We start from the raw sequence: 27,518 nt of genomic DNA on the forward strand, positions 1-27,518 counted from the left end.
AATTGGACAAGTAAACGAGGATGTTGTGTTTAATCATGGATAGTTAAATATTAATATTTAAGGAACAGTCCAATGGGTTCCTTGCAATGTTATTGTCAAAAGAAAATCTGAAATAACCAGAAATGATTTCAGAACATCCATGTTCTTAACCTACCTCTTTCTTCTCTCTGCCAGCTGCCTGCAGACTTCCTCCCACCGAAAATTCAGGCTACCCAGCTTTTCCCTAAGAACATTAGCATCTGCTGTTGATGACTGCTCAATAATTTCTTCAGCAGTTATATTTAATGTTCTGATAACAGTTTGCTGTCGTCCGATGCCATCATGGAGCTCCTGTAAAATATATATATATTTTTAAATGTCAAAAATGAAGAATCATATCCTTTTATTCAAGCATGGATCAAAAATGCTTTACCAACTACAGGTCTGGTAGCAAGAGCTCTGTGGGAAAGTTTTTCTCTACTCTGAATCCCAAATGCAATACATTCAAAAGGCGATAAGACAGAAAGGCAGCTTTTATGTTTTTGTAACAAGCACCTTTTCAGCTCAGCTTCTGTCTCTTTTTTTTTTTTTTTGGTGGGGGGAGGAGATATTCTAGCCTGCTAGAGAATGTTATAATGTTCTACAGATCCATTAGTGGGAAATCCTCTTGAATAAATTCAATAGTGTCCCCACAGAGATGTACCATATATAATAGTGTACAAAATGTTGTAAAATGTGAAAGCAAACAAAGTATTTTGGTTTTCCATTAACTGTCAATAAAAGTAGTGAAAAGGTACATTGACAGAAACAAGGAGACTGCTAATTTATACATCTGAAGTACTTTTCCAAATCCCTCTCTGGAATAGATCCACTCCTAGTTGTGAGAGGCTTGATAATCAACTACCCTACACTTCTGAGAAAAAATAAACTTCTGATAAAATCCTTACTTATCTCACTTCTGTCTACATACTGTGAACTGCAGAACTACTGAAAATACAACCAAACATTGCTGATGGGCAGTTTTCTACTCTTCACTAAAGGCACTCCGATTAATTTCCTATATCTCTTTCATTACTGGAATTCCAGTTTTCCATTTGTTATCTTAATTCATCATTAGCAGTAACAATCTTGAAATGTAACAAACTTCCACACTACACAGCCATTAAACCAGATATGAAAAGGGACCATTAGAGCCATGTATATAGTTAGGGAATGTAATTTTTTATCGGTAAAAAGATCAAATTAATTTTGTATCTTTATTTATTCATGGAACAAGACTGACCTTTTCTTCTATAACTCTCAGAATTTATAAGCATGTAACTGTGAAATGGAGATGTTAAACTTTTTACTGCTAAAATAAACTCAAACTGAAAGAAGGAACTTGTTTTGAACTCTACCTTTGTTTTTTGTTTTTTTATGGGGCTCCCAACCTCTACAAAATAATAGAGTCCAGGTACAAAACAGTGTACAGTAGAACCCTGATTTTATGATATTGGTTATATGAACCATTGTTCCTGGCAGGAGGGGGAAAAAAAGAAAAGAAAAAAAAACAACCCACATAACGACAGTGATGTTGATGAAGAACAAGTCAACATCTCTTCACATTCCAATGCCTTCAGCGCACTGGAAATTGCTTTGCTGTGATTTGAAGGACAAGAGAAAAAAGTGATGCAATGCACTGCACCATACTACAACTTAAACACAATACCTAAAATAATGTTGAGGTGTTGGATTTAACAAACTTTTTTAGAGTTTGAAATCCTTAATCCCAAATTAGTTTGTGAAAAGGTGTTCTACTGTATTTCAATTTAAAATTCTGAATATTTATATTCTCTTGTAGCAGAAAACTGACAAATTAGCAAATCCTTTTTTGGACCAATGCTATATATACTCTTGTTTTCCCGCTCCTGAACTGCTCTCTCCGGTCTTTGTTGCAGCACTCCTGCTTCCAACATTAGGAACGTCTCCCTTGAAGGCGGGGGAAAGGGGGTTGTCTCCTCACTGTTCCAGATATTAGGAAGCTCACTGCCATACCCCACCCTCTTTAGGAGATGCCTTCCCCTAATTCTGCTATCAATTCCAGTTTATTAGGGAAACAGATCTCCTGTTGATTGAGTACCTGAATTGGGCACCAACCAAGTTGGGACAATGTGAATTTTACAACCTAACCTACTCACCAGGTCCCCCTGGGCTGCTGAAAGAAAGGTGAAAAAAACCCATCCTGTCCCAACGAATCAGGCAATGTGGGAAAGATTCCTTCACAGTCCCTAAAGGGCAACTAGCATGATACCTACAGCAAGGCCCTAAAACTCAACCCCATTCTAATCCCAAAGAAGGGAAGGGGGGACTTTTTTCCCGGCACAGAATGGTGCCCCAGGCCGGGGGGAGGGCTTATAAGCCCTCCCTACTTAACCGTATGGGAGCCACTGAGCATAAGGCATATACTGCTCCTTTCTGTCCAACCGATCAGATACAGAGCCCTCCTCCTCAAGTCCACTAGGAGGATAAGCACCTATGAGGAGGGTGTGTGTGTGCAATCTTTAGAGGAGTTAAGAGTTTTCTTTCTCCTGGAACCAAATGAAGCCTGTGTGGGTGTCTCCTGGAGGTGGAGCCTCCAGAACAGGAATGAGGCACAACAGTGTGACAGCCTGAAGTCTGGTCTACTCTAGAAAATTAGGTCAGTTTAATTAACTATGACAGTCAGAGGTGTGAAAAATTCACATCCCTGAGCAGTACTGCTAAGCTGACCTAAGTCCCTGTGTAGACAGCACTAGGTCAATGCCTCTGTCATAAATATAAAGGGAAGGGTAAACCCCTTTGAAATCCCTCCTGGCCAGGGGAAAGCTCCTCTCACCTGTAAAGGGTTAAGAAGCTAAAGGTAACCTCGCTGGCACCTGACCAAAATGACCAATGAGGAGACAAGATACTTTCAAAAGCTGGGAGGAGGGAGAGAAACAAAGGGTCTGTGTCTGTCTGTATGCTGGTTTCTGCCAGGGACAGAACAGGAATGGAGTCTTAGAACTTTTAGTAAGTAATCTAGCTAGGTATGTGTTAGATTATGATTTCTTTAAATGGCTGAGAAAAGAATTGTGCTGAATAGAATAACTATTTCTGTCTGTGTATCTTTTTTGTAACTTAAGGTTTTGCCTAGAGGGGTTCTCTATGTTTTTGAATCTAATTACCCTGTAAGATATCTACCATCCTGATTTTACAGGGGGGATTTCTTTATTTCTATTTACTTCTATTTTTATTAAAAGTCTTCTTGTAAGAAAACTGAATGCTTTTTCATTGTTCTCAGATCCAAGGGTTTGGGTCTGTGGTCACCTATGCAAATTGGTGAGGCTTTTTATCCAACATTTCCCAGGAAAGGGGGGGTGCAAGTGTTGGGAGGATTGTTCATTGTTCTTAAGATCCAAGGGTCTGGGTCTGTAGTCACCTAGGCAAATTGGTGAGGCTTTTTACCAAACCTTGTCCAGGAAGTGGGGTGCAAGGTTTTGGGAAGTATTTTGGGGGGAAGATGTTTCCAAACAGCTCTTCCCCAGTAACCAGTATTAGTTTGGTGGTGGTAGCGGCCAGTTCAAGGACAACGGGTGGAATATTTTGTACCTTGGGGAAGTTTTGACCTAAGCTGGTAAAGATAAGCTTAGGAGGTTTTTCATGCAGGTCCCCACATCTGTACCCTAGAGTTCAGAGTTGGGGAGGAACCTTGACAGCCTCTTAGCGAGATGGATTAACTACAGCAATGGGCATAGGTAGTGTCCACACTGAATGCTACAGCGGCACATCTGTGTCACTGTAGCATCTTAAGCATAGACAGGAGCTCAGGAAGCTTTCATAGCCACTATCCATGTGGTAACATCTGTGGGGAAACAAAGGACTTTATTCTCCAAGAATGTTATTTGGACACAGTGACAGTTCTCGGGGTACCCAGGACTGCAAGTCACCTTCTTACCCCCTGCCTCCAGCAAGAGGTAGTCTTCTTGTGGTAGCTGGGTGTCAGCTCCCTACCAGCCACTCAAGCACTTCATAGGTGCTAAATAGGTGAAGGCTTTCTTAATATAAAGCCTCTGAAATCTTATTTTCATTGCTGATTTATGGGTCTTCTGCCAAAGAAATAAGTAAGAACATATTTATCACACATTTTTCTATTGTAAAGACCGTCTTAAACATAAATTATAATCAGTTACTGAGAATGAAAATGGAATGGCAGAGAGAAAAAACTTATCAGAATATGAAGCAAAAATAAATGCACAGTGTTTAAGACTATGAAGATAGATGCAATTATTTTATCTCATCATTCATTTCTGAGAACTTGGCTTGAGGATGATCAGCATCATCAAATACTGTATCGCAAAGGGTAAAGTTTGATGAGATGTCAAACAAGGGTCCCTTTGAAGACTTAAGTTGTATGGGAAACAGTGCTGCCATCCTGTTTTTGCAAGCAATGTCCTTAATTTTATTTATGGTGAAGTGGGGAGGTAGTGATTCTTGCAAATGCCTTGTCTTCTTTCCCATTCACTTCTACCTTCAAAAGACTCTGCTTTTAAAATATCCTCACTGCAGTTTTTTCTTTGCTGATGCTAGTTCATTAGTCTGCTTTGCTGAATTGACACTTCAGAAAGTAGTTGCCTCCTGTCAAAAAAGTGCTGCCTATGGAATAGCCTATGGAAGAGCCCGTAAAGCAGAACCACCAGTGGACCAGTAGTAACTATAGTAAGAATGTTTTAAAAGAAGCAAAGGCATTAACAGTCCTAAAGATGAAAGAAGGGGGAGAAAGAATGGGAGAGGAATAGGGAAAAGTATAACTGAAGAAACAAAAGGAGAAAGAAGATGATAGGAGAGCAAGGGGATGGGGAGGATAAAAAGAATGGGGAACCAAACTGATAGAAGGAAAAATGACTAAAAAGGGGAATGAAGGGAAAAGAAAAACAAGGAGAAAGAAGAAAGCTGAAGGGCAAAAGGAGTTGGAAGATACTGAGAAATAACAGAAGAGGCTATAACTGCTCCTGTACCTCTTACATTCTCTCCTAAGCATGATTTGTTTTGTACAGAAATCTCTCACCCTGCAGCCCAAGAAGGAAATTGGTACTAACTGTGTCTTGCCCAATAAAAGTGTTGACAGATAGGCCCAACACCCCAACCCCTATGTCCACTGCACTGCCTACTTCCACATTTCATTTTACACTCTGGACAACCAACCTTCCTATCACCACCTTGCTACTACGAACACTCATTTCCAAAACTGTTTCATTTTAAATACAAATTGCAAAACGTTTGTACTAAAATATATATAAGATCCAAATGCTAGAAAGAAGGGTCAGATCATCAATATAATATTAATATATTTTAAGATAAAATTATTAAAAAGCAATTCCTTTCTTACTCATACTTGCATTTGAATTCGGGATCAGAATTTTGTTTTCTGCTGAACTCTCAAGTGTTAATAGTGAAGTTCAGGCACTATGGCAGCGGATAGGGTTGTCAAATTTCAAATCGCACTAGGGGCAGGGGCAGTCTGCACAGCCTCCTTGGTCGCCCATGCACCCGGGGCTGCAAGGACCTGCCAGCCGCTTCCCAGAGCCATGTGGAGCCAGGGAGCCTGCCTTAGCTCTGGGCTCCCACTGCGCAACCAGACTTTTAACGGCCCGGTCGGCAGTGCCAACCAGAGCCACCAAGGTCCCTTTTTGACTGGGCATTCTGGTCAAAAACTGGACGCCTGGCAATCCTAGCAGTGGACACATTTAAGAACTTGAACAGCAGAAAAACCATATACATCTTCATCTATCCTGTTACTTAATTATTCCAAAGTACATTTGTTTTCAAACATTGTTATTCACTGTAAGGTGGCTCAGAGGTTGCATTCTTAGACAAAAATAATAAAAATGTCTAGTTCAAGTAATTTTCATCAAAAATAATGCAAGGTTGAGATATCTCCTTATCCCTCCAGTGCTGGAAATTTCCGGTCAGCCAGATGAATGCGTATGAAAATGTTCAGTATAAATCAGATTCTACTCTCAGAGACAATCTGTGCCTGCTGATAATTGGGGGCGCCACGGGGGGGGAAGAGTGAGGGCAGCCAGCTTCAGCAATGTCACTGAGCATGCTCAGTCAGTATGAGCTTGCTTCCTACAAGCCAAGCCACAAATCGGGGAGTGCGGGAGGGGGGGGAAGGAGACGGACATGACAGCGCCCTCCCCATGTCCCCCCATGCGTCACCTTTGCTTACTCTCTTCAAAACAGTATCTTACTGCACAAGTTGTCACATTAATTTCACTAGGACTACTTGCAGAATAAGGTCATATTCAACATGAGTAAGGCAATCATAATCTGGTCCTATGTACACATATAAATTATTTTAAAACCCATGTTTCAACAGCTCCTTGTTTCATACTTTCCACCAGCCCTGTTTAATTCTAGCAATGAGCAAGAGAGCAATAAACGGTAGTAAAGGAGACCTGGCAACTGAAGATTGAGTGGGACAGCCACATAGAAAAAGACTTATCTGTTGTTGATGAAAACATATTTAGGCAAGTTGTCTGCCTCTGGAAACTACCCTAGAGACTACAGTACATGAAAAAAAAAAAAAAAAAAGAAAGAGAGAGAGAGACACACAGAATTAAGGTCTCCATGTTCAAATAAAGTTATCTTGTTATTTAGATATCTGAAATCAGTGCACAGAAGCAGTTTATTTTAATGATATATTTTCCTAACATCAGATTAAAATGAAACTTCTATGCAAGTAAATATTCCTCTCCATCAGTACTCAATACAGTCACTATGATGATACTGCTATTAAAGAGAATACCAAATAAATTCATTATGATAAAATACTTAAAGTATTACAAGCTCTCTAGCTCAGGGAAGTTTCATTGTATGAAACCCTAATTTACTTGCTGCATTTCCTCATCTAAACTGAGCTCACTTTACCAGGAAGATAGTCAAAAGAAAAAAAAGCGAAAAATACCTTTGTCTTTAAAATGAGCAGCTCCCTAAACAAGAGGTAATTATGTTTTCAAACCGCTCCACCTGTAAGCAATTATGACAGCGGTTTTCTTAGCCAACACACCACATATTGAACAAGGGAACCTTGAGAGCTAAACACATGAGCAGCTACAGCTTAAGTTACAGAGTCAACATGCTGTAACTGGTAGTTGTAAAATCTCACATCCTCTGTGGGTCAGCAAAGAGAGGAAACTGTAATACGTATTCACCACTGGGTTACACAACAGTCAATGACAGCCTTACAGATTTAGGTGTCAGTGTGTGTGCAACATTCTAGCCCACAAATAGTCTTCATATTTTTAAGAGGTTGGCCACTTGAGATGGGCTAAATGTTTTCATGGAAAAAAAGTAAGTTCCCTCTGAACAGGGAGCTATTTAGATATCTGTGATAAGAGTGGTAATTTAGCTACAAACTCAGACAGCAAGTCTGATTTTTTCCCATTACCACGAATCACAATGTTTGCAGCTTCAGTTAAATCTTGAAACAAATCTTGCAGGTATCCTAATTTTATCCCAGGTATGAGGCATCCTTTCTCCCTCACCCTACTTCCTACAAAGTGAGTTAAATCCTGTTCCTTTGCCCTCACATTCCCAGCTCTAACCCTTTCTCTCTCAGCCCCCAAAGAGCCCCCTATGTCTAACCAGAGAGCACCTAATAATTTACTGTCCTCAAATTCTAACAACCATTCCAGTTTCTTCTCTGTTATCACACACCATAGTTTCATATTTGGGTAATATTTAATAGAACAGGGTTAAATCTATAAAACTGAATATTCTTTTCTAGTGGATCCTGGCCAGCTACCTTAATCATGTAGACTCAAAGTTTTTCCTGGCCAGATGTGACTCAGAACACTTTGGGCTCTCTCTAACAGTAGTGAAACTTGGAACTTTTAAGATTTTAAGATACCCACCATCACAACAGAAACTGCAAGATCTGAGACTGAGAAAAGCTTTTTTGTTTTTAATGCACCAGAGATTCTTTTTCTCCCTCTTTCAATGGCAATAAGGCTGTATGTTAGTGAAACTGTAGCTCATACAACCTCAAGCAATTATTTTCAGGAAAATAATTTGTTGTTGTGAATACCAATACGCCAACTACCAACATGCCAACACCAGTGAGATAACCTGACTAAATGCAAATAATGTTTTGGTACCACAGGAATGGTCCTTTCTATGCAACTTGATCTGGATAATACTTGGATATTATTGGCTATCCAGTTTTTGCACATTATTATTAGCTATCTTAAAATGGCTATCCAGTTTTTGCACATATACTCTGTATTTCACCTTAAGAATCAAGTTTTAATATGACCTTTGAATTATGGATCAGTGGAGCCTTATGTGGGAGAAGCCACACAAATGACAGGTCTGTTTTTGAGGAGAACACAGAGCACATATATGGCAGGATGACTCACTTTCACCATTTTATTTTCCAGATAAAAACCCATAGCATTTGTAGCTGTTTATATATCTGCTCCATGTGGACATGAGAAACCAGACAGCTTCAAAAAAGAAGAAAAAGGTCTTTAATACATGTGCCAGGGTTGTTCATTTGGAATCACATAAACTTGAACCTGTACAGAGAAATACTACTTCTTGAATTCCAAAGCATTTTAGGAGTGATTTTAGTAGAAACTCTAAATGAATTTTGCAGCACATTTTCCTAAAATGGATAGAAAATCAGTGACAGTAATAACCACTTGTTGTTCACAAACTGAATATTATTGTAGAGCAAAATGCTAATTAAGAATGCCTTTAAATAATGTCACTGAGCTCTTCTAATAACATAATTTAGCAGTCTTTTAAATGACAAGTTCCCTCACAAATTAGTACTCTGCAGCTATTAAATGATTTCCATAGCTAGTTCTATAGCTAGGGAATTAGCCAAGGGAACCCACATTATGCATCAGTCCTGTATTATAAAAAGTGGAGGGAAAAAGGTAGCTCTGGAATCAAAATTATAGTCCCTGCTTGGGACGGAAGAGTTGCTGTGTTGTGCAGAAGATGCACAACTGAGAGGGTATATATTTTAATGATGGCGAGAAAGAACTCCTCTGACCTTCTGGATTTTATACCACAACTTAAACCAATAGCTCACATGACAAATCTTCCAGAGATGTTTTTCCTCAAGTGCTGTGTTAGTGGAAAGATTAGTTATTTCCACTCCAAATTAAGATGAGGTGAGCAAACTCTGATCCCTCTGTCCAGATTCCATAACCTAAGAGAAAAGTAGATCATGCTTGAAGTTGGGTGCAACATTTGTTCCGCTCTCTAGAGAGGAGTCCATTTAAAAAAACAAAAACTGTTTAGATACAAAGTGAACAGAAATTGTTCCCTAATGTCCTTAACCATATTGCTGTGATTCTTTACACCCATGCTGGGGGCTGGAGCAAACGCATCCTTATGCCTTCTGCAGCAGCACAACTAACCTACCAGTGAGTCCTTCCATGCAATTGCAAAAGAGGGAGATGGAGATGGAACAGAGCTGTACCAATAACTGATTTTTCAGTTTGGCTACCAAACTGGAAAAAAAATTTGGATCCAACTAAATGTTTTCTTTGTCCCAAAGCTAAATATTTCATCCCATTCAAGTTTTGTTAAACCTTTTTAAAAATAAAATTGAAATAAATTCAAAACAAATTATTCTGAATTGAAAATATCAAAACAAAATGTTTTAAATTGTAATTTTTTTTCTCCAGTTGATACAATTTGGTGAATTCAACACAAATTCACAATATGTTGCACTAAACCCAAATCTGTATTTTTTTGGATGAGAAAAGTTTTGTCTGAAAAATTTCACCCATCTCTTGTAAGGAATATGGCAATAACATTTAGCTATTCCCTGAGGAAGAGCTCTGTGTGGCTCGAAAGTTTGTCTCTCTCACCAAAAGAAGTTGGTCCAATAAAGGACATTACATCATCCACCTTGTCTCTCTAACTACTTCCCCCACACTCACACACAATAGAGGGGCACCGCTAGATAAATAAATGCAGACAAAGCAAAGAGACAAAAAAACAAAAAAAGTTAAAACAAAAGACATAATGAGAGTGAAATGTTTTCCAAGTTATTATTTTTATAAGATAAAATACCAGACTTCTTTCTGTATTGGTAAATATTTCACCCAGTGTGTAACACAGAACTAATATGCAGAACACTGGTTTTTGATGTTTGTTGTTGTCTTGCAAACATAAGAAAGTGGTTAATGAAAGAGTGCTACAGTACAATTTGAATACAGTATTAGGGTAAGGGCTTGTCTCCTCTTACTGGGAGATCGACTTGTGGCAATCGATCCACTGGGGGTCAATTTAGCGTGTCTAGTGAAGACCCACTAAATCGACTGCTGAACGCTCTCCTGTCGACTCTGTACAATTATCCATTCTGGGATTTGGTCAGACCACCAGGGCTAAATAATATTATATTTGTGGAAAGATGCCATTTGTAGTAAAACAGAGCAGTCAAGACTTTTGTTTGATGACTTAAAAAAAACAACAGCAATTGCCATACTGGAGGTAGGAACTCACAACAGTTCACCTAAAACTGTAGATTCTGAGAGTAAACAATGCCAGCCACATTATAGGAATACAAAATTTCTATAATCAATTTACTTATATAACACTGCATTATTCGGGGGAGAGGAAGGAACTTTCCCCTGCTCACAGACAGTGTTCAATATATGCCTTGAAACAGGATAGTCATAGTTTTAGCCTAACTAATGTTCATGTAACTGCAGGTTGTATTCTTAGTCACATACATTTATGATCTCATTGAAATTTACTATGCTTTTTAAGACTGGGATTGTGTCTCCAGGAACAAATAAAAACAACAAGTTATTTATTGTAATGATGCCCTGCAGCAGGGAGTTTTATAAAAGTTGATATTTTTTAATTTCATGCAAATTGTGTATTTGACACATCAGTTGTTTCTCTCTGACACTATCCTGTTTATGCTGTAATAATCCTGCTAAACACTAGTTTATCATTCCACACCCCAAGGAGTAACACCTGGAGTTATTTCTCTTGGAACCTCTGATTAGACCTTGTATGGGTAAAGAGGGGTGACCTACCCAATTAGCTGAACAATTTGCCATCCCATTTCACACAAATTGTTGCACTTTCATACGCCTCATGCCATCTTTTTACTCATGCCTTTTAACAGGTTCATGTGCAGCAAACTGACCAGGCGTGTGAAGATATACAGGGATAAATTAGTGTTTCAGAACAGATTCTTGCTATTAATTCAGACAGCAGAAGGAAAAATAAAACCAGACAGCTGGGGTTACATCCAAAAGGGATCTGGGTACTGCAATACTAGGTGTAATATTTAGGCATCCTGCCACCTAATGGAATCCACAGCCCCAAGTTAGGCTCCCAATACCACGGACTGGCAACCTTTGGCACACAGCCCGTCAGGGAAATCCACTGACGGGCTGGGACTGTTTGTTTACCTGCAGCATCCGCAGGTTCGGCTGATCGCAGCTCTCACTGGCCGTGGTTCGCTGCTTCCCACAGCCCCCATTGGCCTGTAACTGCAAACCACGGCCAGTGGGAGCTGCGATTGGCCGAACCTGCGGACGCTGCAGGCAAACAAACCAGCCCTGCCCGCCAGCAGATTTCCCTGATAGGCTGCGTGCCAGAGGTTGCCAATCTCTGCCCTATATAATGCCTGAAAAGAGTTAGGCACCTAAGAATCAGATCCACAAAAGCCAGCACACTGAACAGGGAGTTGCATGTGCTACCCAACAGGAAATGCCAAGGAGAGAGGAACAACCTAAGCCCCACCCCTCAAAGGGATTTAGGTGCCTAACTCCACTCAGGATTCACAGCCATGAACCCACCCCTGGAGTTAGGTGCCTAAGTCCTTTCCCACAAAAAAAATGGAAGTGATTCCATGGCTGAAGCTTCTCCTTAAAACCTTTAGCCCAATTGTTACGGTGCTCATTCAGTATGTGGGAGACCTGGGTTCAATTCCCACCTCTGCCCATTGTGGAGCAGAGATTTAAATCAGCATCTTCTACCCCTCAGGAGGGTGCCTTAACTTCTTGGAAGGCAATAGACTGGGGTGGGTCTCTCTTGTTGAAATCATTGGACTTTAATTTATACAAAGTCATTAGAACAGGAACTTGATCTCCCACATCCCAGGAAAGTGCCCCAACAAGTGGGCTATAAAATCCTCAGGATTTTAGGCACCTACAGGTTTATGCAGCAGATGAGCGGAGGTTTCAAGATCTAAATTTTGGACTTAGGCACCTAAAGTGGCTGTTAGGCACCTAAATCCCTTTGTGGATCTAGCCCCTAATGGGCAGATTTAGAACCAACAAAATGATGGTTACAGTATTATTTCCTAACCCAAGCAATTTAAATAGGAGCCATGGTAGGTCAGAGTTCTGTTCAGGGTATAAGAATCTCACAATGTCTCAAGTATCCTCTGTTACTTCATAGGTAACCCATACACATTCATTTCAGAATAGTTCCTTGAATTTCATCTTCTGTTGTCATTGAATGATACAATGTCTGAATGTTAAACTTAATGAGAAGCCTTTCTACTACCTATCAAACTGATCTTTTATCTTTTTATAGTACCAGCCAAATATGCTCAAAGGTAATTTATTGTTATTGAATAGCCCTATAACAACATGATAAAATCATGCAAACAAACTTCTACTTTCTGTCAGATGCACGTGCTGGCGCAACATTCTTTTGGAGGTGAAAAAACACCTTATTGCTTTCCTTAATTTATGGCATGTCTCTGGATCATAAAATCACATAAGTGTATCATGCACAGCTTTTAAAATCTGCAGCCTTGAATTAGACATCACTCTGCTACTCTTCAGTCATTTACATAATTCTCGTTTTTACCTTGTACTGGATGAAAGCACAAGGTTCACACAAGAGCCTCCACACTGATGAAGCAATGGAGTTCAGAGACCACTGGGAGGAAAAAAAAAGTAGTGGAAAACTGCCCCAGCTAAAGTTTTGTTCCCTTGGGGTGATTTTAACTAAAAACTGCTCACATATCCGTCAAAGATCCTAGCAAAAATAAGAGAGAAATTAATTAATTTTCCAAGCAATTAAATCCTATTAATCTAGTCTGGAGATTGATTATTGGCAGCTTTTGAGTATTAAAATGTAAGCCAAACATTTATATTATAGTCCTTTCTGCTGCTTGTAGAAAGGAAGTTTCTTCCCTGTGACTAAGACTGCTGTAAATGAGAAGAAAAGTCTAAGAGGAACCTCAGGGCAGTGTGCGGAAAGAGAGCAAGGGAGCGGGAGTGGAAAAAGAGTAGAACAATATTTTTGCCATTGGAGAGTAATTTAAAGCAAGGCACTTTTCTTTTGATAGTAAAAGATACATTGACTTGATAGTTATAGTCTGATAAATTGGTTTGAAAATGACTATTATATTTGTAGAAATGAGTGGCACTGGCAACTGAAACAAACAATAAGAAGATCTGGACAATCACTAAACACAGAAACAAGCGAAAACAATTTCAGTTGCACATAGGAAACAAGTAGTGTGCTCAACAGAAAATTGTGTGCAGTTGGTGGTCTACTTTCCAAATACAACAGCAAAGGGGACATACAGTATAATCACAGGGAAATTTTACTGTCATTTGATTTAACTAGAAATGTTGATTGCATGATCCAGATTATTTGTAATGTAATCAATATGGCCAAAGGGCCAAAGAACAAAGTTATTTATAATCCTGTTTACCTCTGAGGCCATATCTATTTCTTGTGTTGGTAGAGCTGATTTAACAAATTGTTGTTCAGCTCCCATGTTCCATATTATTTAGCTATTATTTATACAGCACCCAAAGATATACTTAAGTTCCAGTTCTGACCCCTGAAGAGTTGCTGAACACTCAGAGCTCCAATTCATCCATTAGCCGTGAGTGTTAGGCACCTCTGAAATTAGACAACACACAAACAAAAAAGTGGGAGAAAACATTTTTCCAGCCCTATTTATTTACCCCTACTCTATTCCTGGCTACCTTCTAAATCCTTCACTTTCTTTCCTTTTTTTAAATCAAGCCTTACCCATTCACCCAATGCTATTTCTCCCTCTCCCTTTGGAAGTAGCCACCATCCCACAAGTGTAAATTTAAGGGTAAGGGCCCAGTCAGCAAAAGAACTGGGTGCTCAATGCTAAGAGTTTCAATTAAAACCCACTTTCAAGGTCTCTTATCAGGTCTTCACCCTAGAAGATCCAACTCAGGCCTTACAATGTAGGTTATGGTGCTCGGGGTGTAAATAATTCACACCCCTAAATGCCATATGTATGCTGACCTAACCCCCTGTGCAAAGGCAGCTAGGTTGACGGAAGAATGCTTCCAACAACCTAGCTACATCACTTGGGGAAGTGGTATTCCAGTATTGACTGTCGCTATAGGCTGCATATACTCTGCAGGGTTATTCCAACGTAGTTACAGCACCAGAGCCATGCCTCTATAATCCCCACAGTATAGACATAACCTAAGAGAGGGCCTACCCCTTATTTTTCAGCTATACCCATCCTTCAATTTGTCTCTGCTGTCCTTCCACCCAGACTGTTAAACCAAAACCAGGTCCCTACCATCTCTTCTGGCCTCTCTGCCCATAGCAACAGTTCACAGAATGTTAGCTGTGCGAACATCTGTTCTGTCTCTGAACACACAATTGCTGTTGTTCCTACTGTTGCTGGAATCTTACTTGTTGTCACTGAGCTGGGGCCTCCCCAGTAGGTCCCTGAGAGGCAGAGATAAAATACATTGCACCAATAGGTGCGGGTGGCTGGGTGGGGGGAATACGCTGAGCTTTATGCCCTCTGGTGGCACTCTGGTTATGGCCTGGGTCTGGAGGTGGGGGTAAGTTCAAATGAAAGGTTTTTTTTTCTTTTTTTTTTTTTAACTCTTTGACCCCCTACAATGAAAGGCAAGTCATCCAAGTATTTGTCTCTTCCCTCAATTGATCTTGCTCGTAATTTTAAAGCTTTTGCGGGGTGGGGAAGCTGTGCTTTGTGAGTGCAAAGTTTTTTGGTGTCTACTGATAGTAATAAACTTAATTTGAAGACAATGAAGTTTCTCACCTGTTAATTTACTTATTCTTTAAAATATATGGGGTCAATACAGACTTTATAAGCACTACATAGAATAATAAAATATCAGGATTGGAAGGGACCTCAGGAGGTCATCTAGTCCAACCCCCTGCTCAAAGCAGGACCGACCCCAATTAAATCATCGCAGCCAGGGCTTTGTCAAGCCTGACCTTAAAAATATGTAAGGAAGGAGATTCCACCACTTCCCTAGGTAACACATTCCAGTGTTTCACCACCCTCCCAGTGAAAAAGTTTTTCCTAATATCCAACCTAAATCTCCCCCACTGCAACTTGAGACCATTACTCCTCCTTCTGTCATCAGCTACCACTGAATACAGTCTAGATCCATCCTCTTTGGAACCCCTTTTCAGGTAGTTGAAAGCAGCTATCAAATCCCCCCTCATTCTTCTCTTCCGCAGAATGAACAATCCCAGTTCCCTCAGCCTCTCCTCAAAAGTCATGAGTTCCAATCCCCTAATCATTTTTGTTGCTCTTTGCTGGACTCTTTCCAATTTTTCCACATCCTTCTTGTAGTGTGGGGCCCAAAACTGGACACAGTACTCCAGATGAGGCCTCACCAATGTTGAATAGAGGGGAACAATCACGTCCCTCGATCTGCTGGCAATGCCCCTACATATACATCCCAAAATGCCATTGGCCTTCTTGGCAACAAGGGCACACTGTTGACTCATATCCAGCTTCTCGTCCACTATAACTCTTAGGTCCTTTTCTGCAGAACTGCTGCCGAGCCACTCAGTCCCTAGTCGTAGCGGTGTATGGGATTCTTCCGTCCTAAGTCCAGGACTCTGCACTTGTCCTTGTTGAACCTCATCAGATTTCTTTTCGCCCAATCCTCTAATTTGTCTAGGGCCCTCTGTATCCTATCCCTACCCTCCAGCGTACCTACCTCTCCTCCCAGTTTAGTGTCATCTGCAAACTTGCTGAGGGTGCAATCCACACCATCCTCGCTATCATTTATGAAGATATTGAACAAAACCAGCCTGAGGACCGACCCTTGGGGCACTCCCCTTGATACCGGCTGCCAACTAGACATGGAGCCATTGATCACTACCCGTTGAGCCTGACAATCTAACCAACTTTCTATCCACCTTATAGTCCATTCATCCAGACCATACTACTTTAACTTGCTGGGAGACTGTGTCAAAAGCTTTGCTAAAGTCAAGGAACAACATGTCCACCACTTTCCCCTCATCCACACAGCCAGTTATCTTGTCATAGAAGGCAATTAGATTAGTCAGGTATGACTTGCCCGTGGTGAATCCATGCTGACTGTTCCTGATCACTTTCCTCTCCTCTAAGTGCTTCAGAATTGATTCCTTGAGGACCTGCTCCATGATTTTTCCAGGGACTGAGGTGAGGATGACTGGCCTGTAGTTCCCAGGATCCTCCTTCTTCCCTTTTTTAAAGATGGGCACTACATTAGCCTTTTTCCAGTCGTCTGGGACTTCCCCCAATCGCCATGAGTTTTCAAAGATAATGGCCAGTGGCTCTGCAATCACATCCACCAACTCCTTTAGCACTCTCGGATGCAGCGCATCCGGCCCCATGGACTTGTGCTCGTCCAGCTTTTCTAAATAGTCCCGAACCATTTCTTTCTCCACAGAGGGCTGGCCACCTCCTCCCCATGCTGTGCTGCCCAGTGCAGTAATCTGGGAAATGACCTTGTTCGTGAAGACAGAGGCAAAAAAAGCATTGAGTACATTAGCTTTTTCCACATCCTCTGTCACTAGGTTGCCTCCCTCATTCAGTAAGGGGCCCACACTTTCCTTGACTTTCTTCTTGTTGCTAACATACCTGAAGAAACCCTTCTTGTTACTCTTGACATCTCTTGCTAGCTGCAACTCAAGGTGTGATTTGGCCTTCCTGATTTCACTCCTGCATGTCCGAGCAATATTTTTATACTCTTCCCTGGTCATTTGTCCAATCTTCCACTTCTTGTAAGCTTCTTTTTTGTGTTCAAGATCAGCAAGGATTTCACTGTTAAGCCAAGCTGGTCGCCTGCCATATTTACTATTCTTTCCACACATCAGGATGGTTTGTCCCTGTAACCTCAAAAAGGATTTTTTAAAATACAGCCAACTCTCTCCTGCATTCCTTTCCCCCTCATGTTATTCTCCCAGGGGATCCTGCCCATCAGTTCCCTGAGGGAGTCAAAGTCTGCTTTTCTGAAGTCCAGGGTCCGTATTCTGCTGCTCTCCTTTCTTCCCTGTGTCAGGATCCTGAACTCGACCGTCTCATGGTCACTGCCTCCCAGGTTCGCATCCACTTTAGCTTCCCCTACTAATTCTTCCCAGTTTGTGAGCAGCAGGTCAAGAAGAGCTCTGCCCCTAGCTGGTTCCTCCAGCACTTGCACCAGGAAATTGTCCCCTACACTTTCCAAAATCTTCCTGGATTGTCTGTGCACTGCTGTATTGCTCTCCCAGCAGATATCAGGGTGATTGAAGTCTCCCATGAGAACCAGGGCCTGTGATCTAGTAACTTCTGTGAGTTGCTGGAAGAAAGCCTCATCCACCTCATCCCCCTGGTCCAGTGGTCTATAGCAGACTCCCACCACAACATCACCCTTGTTGCTCACACTTCTAAACTTAATCCAGAGACTCTCAGGTTTTTCTGCAGTTTCATACTTGAGCTCTGAGCAGTCATACTGCTCCCTTACATACAGTGCAACTCCCCCACCTTTTCTGCCCTGCCTGTCCTTCCTGAACAGTTTATATCCATTCATGACAGTACTCCAGGCATGTGAGTTATCCCACCAAGTCTCTGTTATTCCAATCACATCATAATTCCTTGACTGTGCCAGGACTTCCAGTTCTCCTTGCTTGTTTCCCAGGCTTCTTGCATTTGTGTATAGGCACTTCAGATAACTCGCTGATCGTCCCTCTTTCTCAGTATGAGGCAGGACCCACCCCCCAAAAAAAATCAGCTTAGAAACTCTGCAGAGCTCATGCACCATAGCCCTGAAGAACTTATGGATTTCAAAAGGGTACTTGGGCTGCCTCTCTCTCCTCCACTTGTCCTTGTCCTACCTAAACTTTACAACATGTCCATTGGGCCATGCAAACTTTATGCACTGTCCATTTATATTCTAAAGGATGAGAATGACTGTGGTAAGTCTGCACATTTTTTTAAATTACCTAGCTTTTAATTGTATTGAATTGTCTGTCGAGTTTTACAATCAAGGTGATCCAATTTTAGTTAGAGAGATTTAAAAAGTTAGACATTAATTCCATTAAACTTAAAGAAAATCCACCGTACCTTGCAAACAACAGCAAAAGTCGTTTTTGTGCTATACTGTAAAGGGAGTGAGGAGAGAGCGGATAATGGAATCCTGGTTACAATCTAAACCTTGGAATTGCTACTAAATGGCTCATTTTTCAAGGTAAATTTTCAGAATTAGCTCAGAAACAGCATGACTGTTATTTTCAATACTTTCCAAGTGGAAAATAAGAGCTGTTATTCTGCAAAAAATCAATTGCTAACACACACAGAAGCCAGACAGCTATTAGATATTTCCCAGAAACCTGCAATAGAGGCCTCCAATTCGAAGCACACAGACCTATGTCACACTTTGTGTCATTTAGATCTGTGCACAGCAAGCACAACCTCAGTGAAAATAGCCTGATTTGATAGTGTTTTACAAGCAATTTGCATTTGCCTGCACAGGTGTGAATGTCAAACGTGAGGGGAATCCGGGCTGTTGTCTCTAAACTGTAGTCAGTTATCAGAAGACAAGTTGCTTATTCACACATGATAGCCATTATTACATTTGAGACAATAACTCATTTTCTTCAATTATAGCTCATGCATGATTTTAAGGAGATTTAACTATATGGGGAGTCAGATGGGTCAGGAATAGGCCATTTTTGAGCAAAATAAATTATTTCATACACAAGTTGACCAAATTTTGCCGAAAGACTCTCCTTAGCTTTCAGGATAAACACTTTCTTTTTTTAGTCAAACTAATTTTGCTAGACAACATGAAAAAGGGGTTAAAATGAGAGTTTACAATGGTAGCTGACTGCAATCTTATATCTTGACCATCTGTGATGAAGATGGAATTTTCTGTAATATTTTTATGAAACCAAAGTACAGTTTCCCTCTGTACTTTGCATGGTTACCCAGTGAAGGGAAAAAGTGTTAAGTCTCCTCTTGGGGGCAGCATAGGACATGAGGGGTGGCTGATGCCTTGCTGTCTGGTCCGCAGTGAATGGGGTCGTTACAGAACTGGCTGGAACCTTCTGAAAGCAACCCATATCAGTGCAGAATCTGAAAGAAACAACAAAAAATCCCCATTGACCAGAACATTGACACCTTGCAGACAAGGATCCAGAGGAAGAAGGTTGTTCCCCAACCTCTCAGCAGGGAAGATGAGCAGAGACCCCAGCTCAAGAACAGAGGACTAAGACATGACCAGCAGGGAACAACGTGTAAAGCTGACTGCTCTCTCCTCAGACTGACTAAAGAGAGAGACAGAATTGGAATCCACTACAGTTTGGCTGGTGTTTGCTCTGGCTTGACCAGAATGGATTATGCTCCATTTCTCTGTGCTAATCTAAGGACTTCCAGTGTTGTGTTCCAATTATCTAATAAACTCTACTCCATTTTGAAAAGGTTGTATGGTGTCACTACAAATATGTGCTGGGGTGCATTAGTACCTGAAGAGTGCACAGTTCTCTAGCTAGGTGTCTGTCTCAACTGAACTGTCTGAACAGAGCTCATCGTGTGAAGCGGTGAGGATGGAGCAGGGAGGATCAGTTTAGTAGGTGGTGAGGCTGCACTGCCTATCCTGAAGGAAGAGTAGGACTCCTTGGCAGTCTGCCACACTGAAAAGGTTCCTACAAGAGACTGTTTAAAAGCTGGGGTATAGCACTGATCCTGTGGATCAGTGGCACCATCAACTTAAAATTGAACTTCTGTCTGAAAACAAACAAACAAACCTTACGTTCTATTGTTACTAGTAATGTACCTGATTACTATACCAAAGAGAACAGAAAAAAGCACAATTATCTCTTCCCCTTTTTGTTTGGGTCAGTAACTTTCCTCTATTTGTGTGGCTCTTTCACATGGCAACATGGTAGAGAAAGTCTCTAAAGAAATTAAGAAAATATTAATTTAAAACCACAAAAACCGAGAGGGGGATTGTGTGCTGGTGGGGAAAGGGGAACTCACCCGTCAGAAAAGGTGGATTAAAACTCCCATCTACATTCAATTCAGGTTCTTTTCTCACGGCTGGCTTTACTTTCAAGTAAGAGTTCCAAAAGAAGAGCAAATAAATTCAAAATACTGGATACTAATGACCCACGGTTTTCCCATCCAGGAGCAAAGAAGACACACCCTTCTCCTTCAGTAACCCTTGCTGGCTAATACTGTGATGCCCACCCTCTTTCCTGATGCTGGTCTTTCCTGTCTGCTTCCTTTGTCGAAGTAGCAGAAAGTCTATATCAGTCTTCTGTAAGTCTGAGGCTGGCTCCTAGTCACATGCTCTGGAAGTTCAGTTCCTAGTTTTGAACAGTCAAATGTACTGGGATGTGTGGAAGTGGCCCATTGCAGCAACTTGGAGACAGGAATAATACCTAGTTATTCTTAACTCACTTTTTTTTAAAAAAATGCTGAGATTTCAAGTTGACAGTATCCTTTGACTATGGAGAAATGACCATCTCACCAAACTATCACACTGAAAATATGGAACAGGGGTGCACACAATGGGCCTAATTTAAAGAGTTGGAAAGCTGTGGGTGCTTTGTACCTTTGGAAAAAAAAACAGCCCCAATAGTTTTCTGACCTCTCATATTCAGATCCTTTATGCTTCATTTTCAAGCAAGATAGAATTTTATGCACATTTTTCAATAAAATAAAATCTTACATTGAGATGAAATATTTGTTCTGAATCACTAATAATTTTAAAAATGCCTTTTGACAGGCATGAGAAATGTCTCTGAATCCTTTTTTTTTCATCTGTGGAAACAGCAAAAATCCTCCCCATCTTACAAAAAGAGAGAAACATAGCACTACACTAAGGCAATCACTTTGTGCCCCCTAATAAGGAAAATTAATGGCAAAAAGGACTGGGCTGGCTGCCAGTGCACCCTGCTTGTATTGACTTGGCTTCAACTGTAGCAGGTAATAAAGGAGTAAATTTATTCTGGGAAACATTCAACATGTGAAAGTGGTTTCCTTGTAGCAACGAATTACCGAGATAGTCAAGATGATGAGTTACTTTAGGGTTTTAACTGTTTACATACTCCAAGCCTTGTGTATGAAACAGGCAAGGTAGCCTTTGGTATATTACACTACCTGACATGGTAACAGTGATACTTTTCACCTTTTAGAGCCTTTCCTTAGACGATATCCAGTCAAATTATACACAAGGGGCTTGATCCTCTGGTCTGAGGCTCAAACCCATTAATTGGACACTTAATTCAAATTTGCCTGAAAACTTGATTTTGTAAAAAGCTGCTTTTACAAATGCAAAGCCCAGCAGAAATATTCTCTTAAAATTCAGATTGAAACAGATATTTTAAAATAATAATTTAAAAAGCTCTTTCAGTCAGCAACCCAAACATTGTAGCACTGAGAACCTGAAGGCATAACAAAGTTCCCTGATTTTCAGGCAAATCTGGAACCCCCAACCAGGTTATTTGATTTGGAATCCCAGCTGCCAGGGTCAAGTGTCCTACCTCCGCTTCTCCTCCTGTTATTAAATTGGTTTCATTGTAGCAGCCGTGTTAGTCTCTATTTGCAAAAAGAAAAGGAGTACTTGTGGCACCTTAGAGACTAACCAATTTATTTGAGCATAAGCTTTCATGAGCTACAGCTCACTTCATCGGATGCAATGAGCTGTAGCTCACGAAAGCTTATGCTCAAATAAATTTGTTAGTCTCCAAGGTGCCACAAGTACTCCTTTTCTTTTTATTATTAAATTGTTACTTGTCCCAAACTGCTCAGCCATGTCAACTCAGGAGTTCATTCCTACTTCTGGGAGTTATAAAAATGTAGATTTGTAAGTGATCACACCCTGTTCCTAGACTTTTTTACCTGCTTTGGCTTTCATGTCACCATCCCCTCCTGGTTCTCCCATACCTTTGGCTGCCTCAGTGTTTCCTTAAGGAGGGGCTCCTCCTCTCTTCTTGTTTCCCCCCTTTCTGTGAAAAATCTTAAGAGGCTCTGTCCTTGATCCTTTCTTTTTCGCCTTCTGCATACTTTGTCTAGCTGATCTCATGCAGTCACATGTCTTCTAGTCTGACAGCTCACAAATCTTGGTTCTCTATTCCTGATCCATTTCTTTCCTCCAAACCTGCTTTCATCCTCCACCCACATGACATTTTCATCTTGGAAAAACACCGATCAAACTTGAAATGAGTTTTGGTTTTGCTAATGATATTTTGCACAATTCCTATCCTGTTCCCTGTGGTAACCACTAGAGACAATGCCCTCTCTCAATTATGCTTTGGAATCTTCAGTATCCAATACCATTCCTCCATAGAGCCATTGTGCAGGATAACTGTTTCAGTTACAAACCTTCTAATCCAAAGGCTTAATTTCACTGTTTTCATAAGCATGGAGAACTAAGGATACTAGATTTACATATTCTCATAATTTCATTTCTGATTGCTAAATTCATCAACTTATTTCAATGAAGATAATATTAAGTTATAAACATAAAAAGGGATCTTCAGGAATACTATTGTTACCAACTGTCTAATGTCAGTCATTTTTGCCTCAGTATAGTCTGACATTTAAGAAATAAATTTAAGCTTATTGCAACACTTGCCATGGATGGTAAAAAGGTGCTGTGTCATTCTGGACTTTATGATGAAAATAACCACGTCTCATTACAAACAAATTATACTATGTTTTACCTCCAAGAAAAGAAGGAACCATTCTACAAAAAAAAAAAAAAAAAAAAAACAGCTGTGACAAATCTGTAGGCACACTAGGTGGTCCCTGCTGAACAAAGAGTGACTTTAGCTCAGCCCCCCCCTTCCCTTCCACTGGCATGAAGTAGTTTCCATTATATACAGGGCTTACAATTTGGTTCAGTAGCTCTCTGCATCCCCATGATACAAATTGTTCCAGCACCCCTGCGCTCAAGTTCAGAGGAAGGGCTATAAGAATAGCTGCAGGAGAGGTAGATGAGGAGAATATGCCTGTGAGAAGAAAGAATTCCGAAGCCAACGGTCAGAGGAGGACTTTGTTGAACACCAAGCTGGGGAATATGAATATTTTTCCCTGATGTGACATTTGATTATAGTTATAAACACTAATCTAAACAAACCTTGCTCTTTTTTTTAAATACTGAGTCATTTCACTAAATTACATTAGCTCAAAGGAGAATCAACTCACAAGACATAAAAAAGCCAAGCGCCTGACATCGCAAGTTGCTAAACACCCTCACCATCCTTGGATTTGATTGGAGTTAAGGGTACTCCACACTACTCAGGGCAGGGCTCAGAACAATGGTTACTAACCTTTCATAACTGTTTTCTTTGAGATATGTTGTCCATTCCACTTTTGGTGTGGTCTAAGCTTATAACCCCTACTCTTCTTTCTCTGCAGATCTTGCCAAGAAGTGGGGCCAGTGTAATGGTTGGACTTCTGTGGGCAGAAGTGCTTCCTGGATGGGGCTGGGGTATACAGTCCCAGAGACTTTAAGGTTGCCCTTGAGCCCTTCCATCCATGGAGCTTAGAGTCATTCTGCTCCAAAAAGAGCAAGGACCCTTCAATGGGCAGCTTCTATAAAGATTATTGGACCTCCTGTGGAAGCCCTGACAACTGCAACCAGGATTTCCTGTGCACAGCCACTGCAGAAGCCATGGACCTGGCCTCTGAGTCCATTTCATCCAGTGTAGCTTGTAATGAAGCTCTCATGACAGATTTCCCCTCCTCCACAGTGAGGGGAACTCCTGCCTAACATCTTCTGGCATAATGTCTCTAAACCTGAACATGGAGTCACAGACATCAAAATCATGCCAGCCCAAGAGTGCCTGCTGGTTGGCGATCCTAAATTGTAACTCCCCAGTAGAATCAACTTTCCTACTAAACAGTTTTTTTTTTGTATCTTTTGATTTGGGGGTCACACCTTGATGCCCCAGATGCCCCCCTCATTGCCTGCTGATACTACTAGAGAGCCTGGGAAGGGGCGGGGGATGATGAGAAAAGAGGTACTCATACCCCTGTGCTGGCACATAGTATTTGTGCTGAGCCCTTTTAGAGGTGAGGGAAAGGATGGAAGAGTCCATAATTGCCTCCATAATGGGGTACATATTTGCCTTGGTCAAAGGCAGGGACACTCTAGAAGGACCTGCTGTGGCCAAAATATCTATTAGGTAGTGCAAGGATTCTTTCACTTCCTCCACTGGATTCCCAGGCTTAAGGCAACTCTCTTTAACAACTCTTGATGGGCCTTACAGTTGTCTGCTGTGAGGAGGCCAGCAGAAGCTCAGGCTGCTCTTCCTCTAACATTTGTCCAGCAGGGCCCTCCTGAGCCAGCTCTTACAGCCCAGTACCATGCCTGGTGCTGCAAATTGGAAAAGCAGTAACACATTGTTCTAGTAATAAAGAACACCATTACTGGTCATTTCATTTCACTTCCAAGTTCTGCCTGAGAGGCTGCTACACTAAGGCAAGTTTGCAGGGGTTGGCAAGTGAGACACTGGATATATCACAATTGTGAAAATGTGATTTGAACTTTAATAGAAATGTAAATACAGATGCATCTGCCTGACCAATAAATGATAAAATTATCAGAATTAGTACCCTTAATGATACCCCTTACTAAGGTCCAGATTTTGGATCCCCCTTCTGTGAGAATGTTCCTTCTTTCCCTTGAACTTTGGTGGAATATCTGCAGTTCTGGGAATCTTCAAGTTGGGACGAACATCCCCATTACCCCACTAACATCCAGTGGCAGAGGAAGGTTAAACGAACAAGGAAAGTTCATACACTCCTGGTATTAAGTTTTCTCCAGATCCTCCTCCATACTGAGGAACCCTGTTAAAGATAGCCAGGAGCTAACCAGGAAATCCCAGACAGCACAGCTCCAACAAAGCTGCACAATAAAAACAAAACAAAAAAAACAAATGGCCCTCTGAGTTTAATCAATGTAGCTATGGCTGCCTGAGTTTGTAGCAAGCCTGAAATACAGCTCTGAGGTGTGAACTGCCCCATTCATTTCAATGGGTTCTAACTCAGAGACCAGTGACAGTACTTTAAATGTTCGTGAACTTTAAATGTTAACTATTTCACTGTTCTAAGAAAGGAGAAGCAGTACCATATTATGAAGATATACCTCCGTTTTTCCCCAAACTGCGGGGTGTATGCTGTGAAGGACTGCCCAGGGCCTATAGAAGGGCATAGAAGTTGTGTCAGTTAAGATGTGTTTGCCTTTAACAACACATGGTAAAGTTGAAGAGGAACACAACTGGTTTAATTTTCTAGAAGGGGAGCTCAGCTTTCAGAGGTTTAGGAAATGCTGATTTAGGTCAACAGGTACTTACGTTGCAAACTTGTTTGTTGACTGGTACTAAAATACAAGTGCTCCTATGTATGTGAATATACTACATCAATTAAGCATATGGGGAGAAATATTCAGCCTCTGTGGATTTTATTTTTATTTGTATAATAAAGAATTAACTCTTTTAAGAGTTAAGTAATTTTTGATGGGCAAGATGCTCATGTTTTAAACTTCTGAGATGCCAGCAGCACACTGTCACCACAAGAATATGTAGGAACATTTAACTGAGTTCTCAGACAAACTGTAGGTGCTAAGTAGGCCTCACCACAAAACAAACAATTCTGACAACTTTCCAGACTTCCACTATAGAACAATGACTGCCAAAATGTGTTGTAAAAGAGCCCAACATATATTTTAATTTAAATTTAAATGTAACTCTATGCCTACAGAGCCAGTTAAACTATTAATATATGGCAGTGACATAAGAAAAGTTGTTTAGTGTATTGCAGGATCTCTCACTGCAGGGGAAAAAAATTAATTCATGACAGAAGAATTTTTCAAGGTTCACAACAGGTTGACCAATTGCTAGCTGTAAGACAGAAAGTTTCTGTACATAAGGTAAGGTAAGTTAATAGAATGGTGGAAGCCACTTTGACAGTCTAGCTTAAACTGAGCAGTCCTACTAATGGTATAAGTTAATACAGGAGAACAAGAAAAATCAACATTTGACATAAGTAATTTGGGGCTAAAAAGACTGACTGTCCATATTTAAGAACATTTTTGTAAGAATGAAATGATACTTGACGAGTTAACAAATTTCACATTTTTGGTACCATAAAGCAATCATACCTTCCTGCATACTTTTGACTAAACAGATTTATTTGTTTCTACTACACCTGATATTTCTATTAAAGCTTTTAAAAATCTTTTAAGATTATTTGGTGCATAACATGAACTACTGGTTCAATCCAGTATGGCAATTCGTACCTAAAATCCCTATTTTGCATGGTTTCAGTAATGTATTAGCCACGAAAGTTTATTAAGCAAAAAGAAAATGAAATTTGTGTAAGATGCATTTTGAGTGAGAGGTCTCTTCCAACCCTAATATTCTATGATTCTATGGTTCTCTAATGCCCTGCATTTCTTCAAAAGCACTGAGAACTACAGAGTTGACATTCTGTGATGATCCATCATACAACACATGAACAGCAATTCTCAAAACAAAATAAAATTTCTGAAAGGGTTATCAAAACATCTTCTTTAATTGGTAAATCAGAAGCTTCAAATATTTCCACTTGAAAAAAGTGCATTTATATCAGAAAAATGCCAGTTGATGTAAGAGAGATATGAAACATTAGTGATAGCTTCCAATCCATCTTTTGACGAAGAGATAACACTCACAACCAGGCCTTTTATGCATTAAAACATCTCTTAAGGTCACTCCAGAGAAAACTACAACATTAGCTCAGGAAACTGCATTAGCTCTGGAACAAGCAGCCAGGCAATCAGAGTGGAATGAAAAATGTGAAACAAAAATACCATTTTAGGGGGAAAAAAATCTGTATGTTAATCATTTTACTTCATTTATCACTTGGGAGCATCTGAAGCAGGCACTTGCTTCCATGAGAGCTAGCCTCCAGGCCATCTCAGACATTTTACTTTGCATGATAGACATGCTCTAAACTTTATTATTTCCCTATTAAGAACACTGTTGCTTGTCAGTCTCTAATCTGCTTAATATGCTAATGTCATATGGCAGTAACCTCGACTCCTGGATGACAAGTAAGCTGCACTGAGCTCTGGTAAGGAGAGAAACAATTACCTGCAAAATAGAGATAAGAGGAGTCTGAATTCACTGAGGCCTTTTGAGCTTTTTTCTATGTGAAACCAAGCATTTACAAACAAGAATAGCAGGTAAGAATCTAATTATAAATGAGCTGGAAGTGGCTGGGGGTTCCTACTTTGCCATCTTCTAGATTTTTTGAATGT

General features: G+C 40.6%; 1 protein-coding gene across 11 annotated transcripts in view; it reads right to left on the minus strand.

Annotated features, from left to right (window-relative positions):
* Window positions 1-27,518, minus strand: part of DMD (dystrophin) — a 1,937,833-nt gene that overhangs the window by 705,318 nt on the left and 1,204,997 nt on the right. For all 11 annotated transcript variants that reach the window (XM_073357918.2, XM_073357898.2, XM_073357881.2 and 8 more), the window contains one exon: window positions 155-330. In XM_073357918.2, coding sequence (XP_073214019.2) covers window positions 155-330 — 176 coding nt within the window. The remainder of the gene's footprint in view (window positions 1-154; window positions 331-27,518) is intronic.

This window comes from Lepidochelys kempii, chromosome 1 (genome assembly GCF_965140285.1).
Source record: "Lepidochelys kempii isolate rLepKem1 chromosome 1, rLepKem1.hap1, whole genome shotgun sequence".
In the NCBI taxonomy this organism is placed as follows: Eukaryota; Metazoa; Chordata; order Testudines; family Cheloniidae; genus Lepidochelys; species Lepidochelys kempii.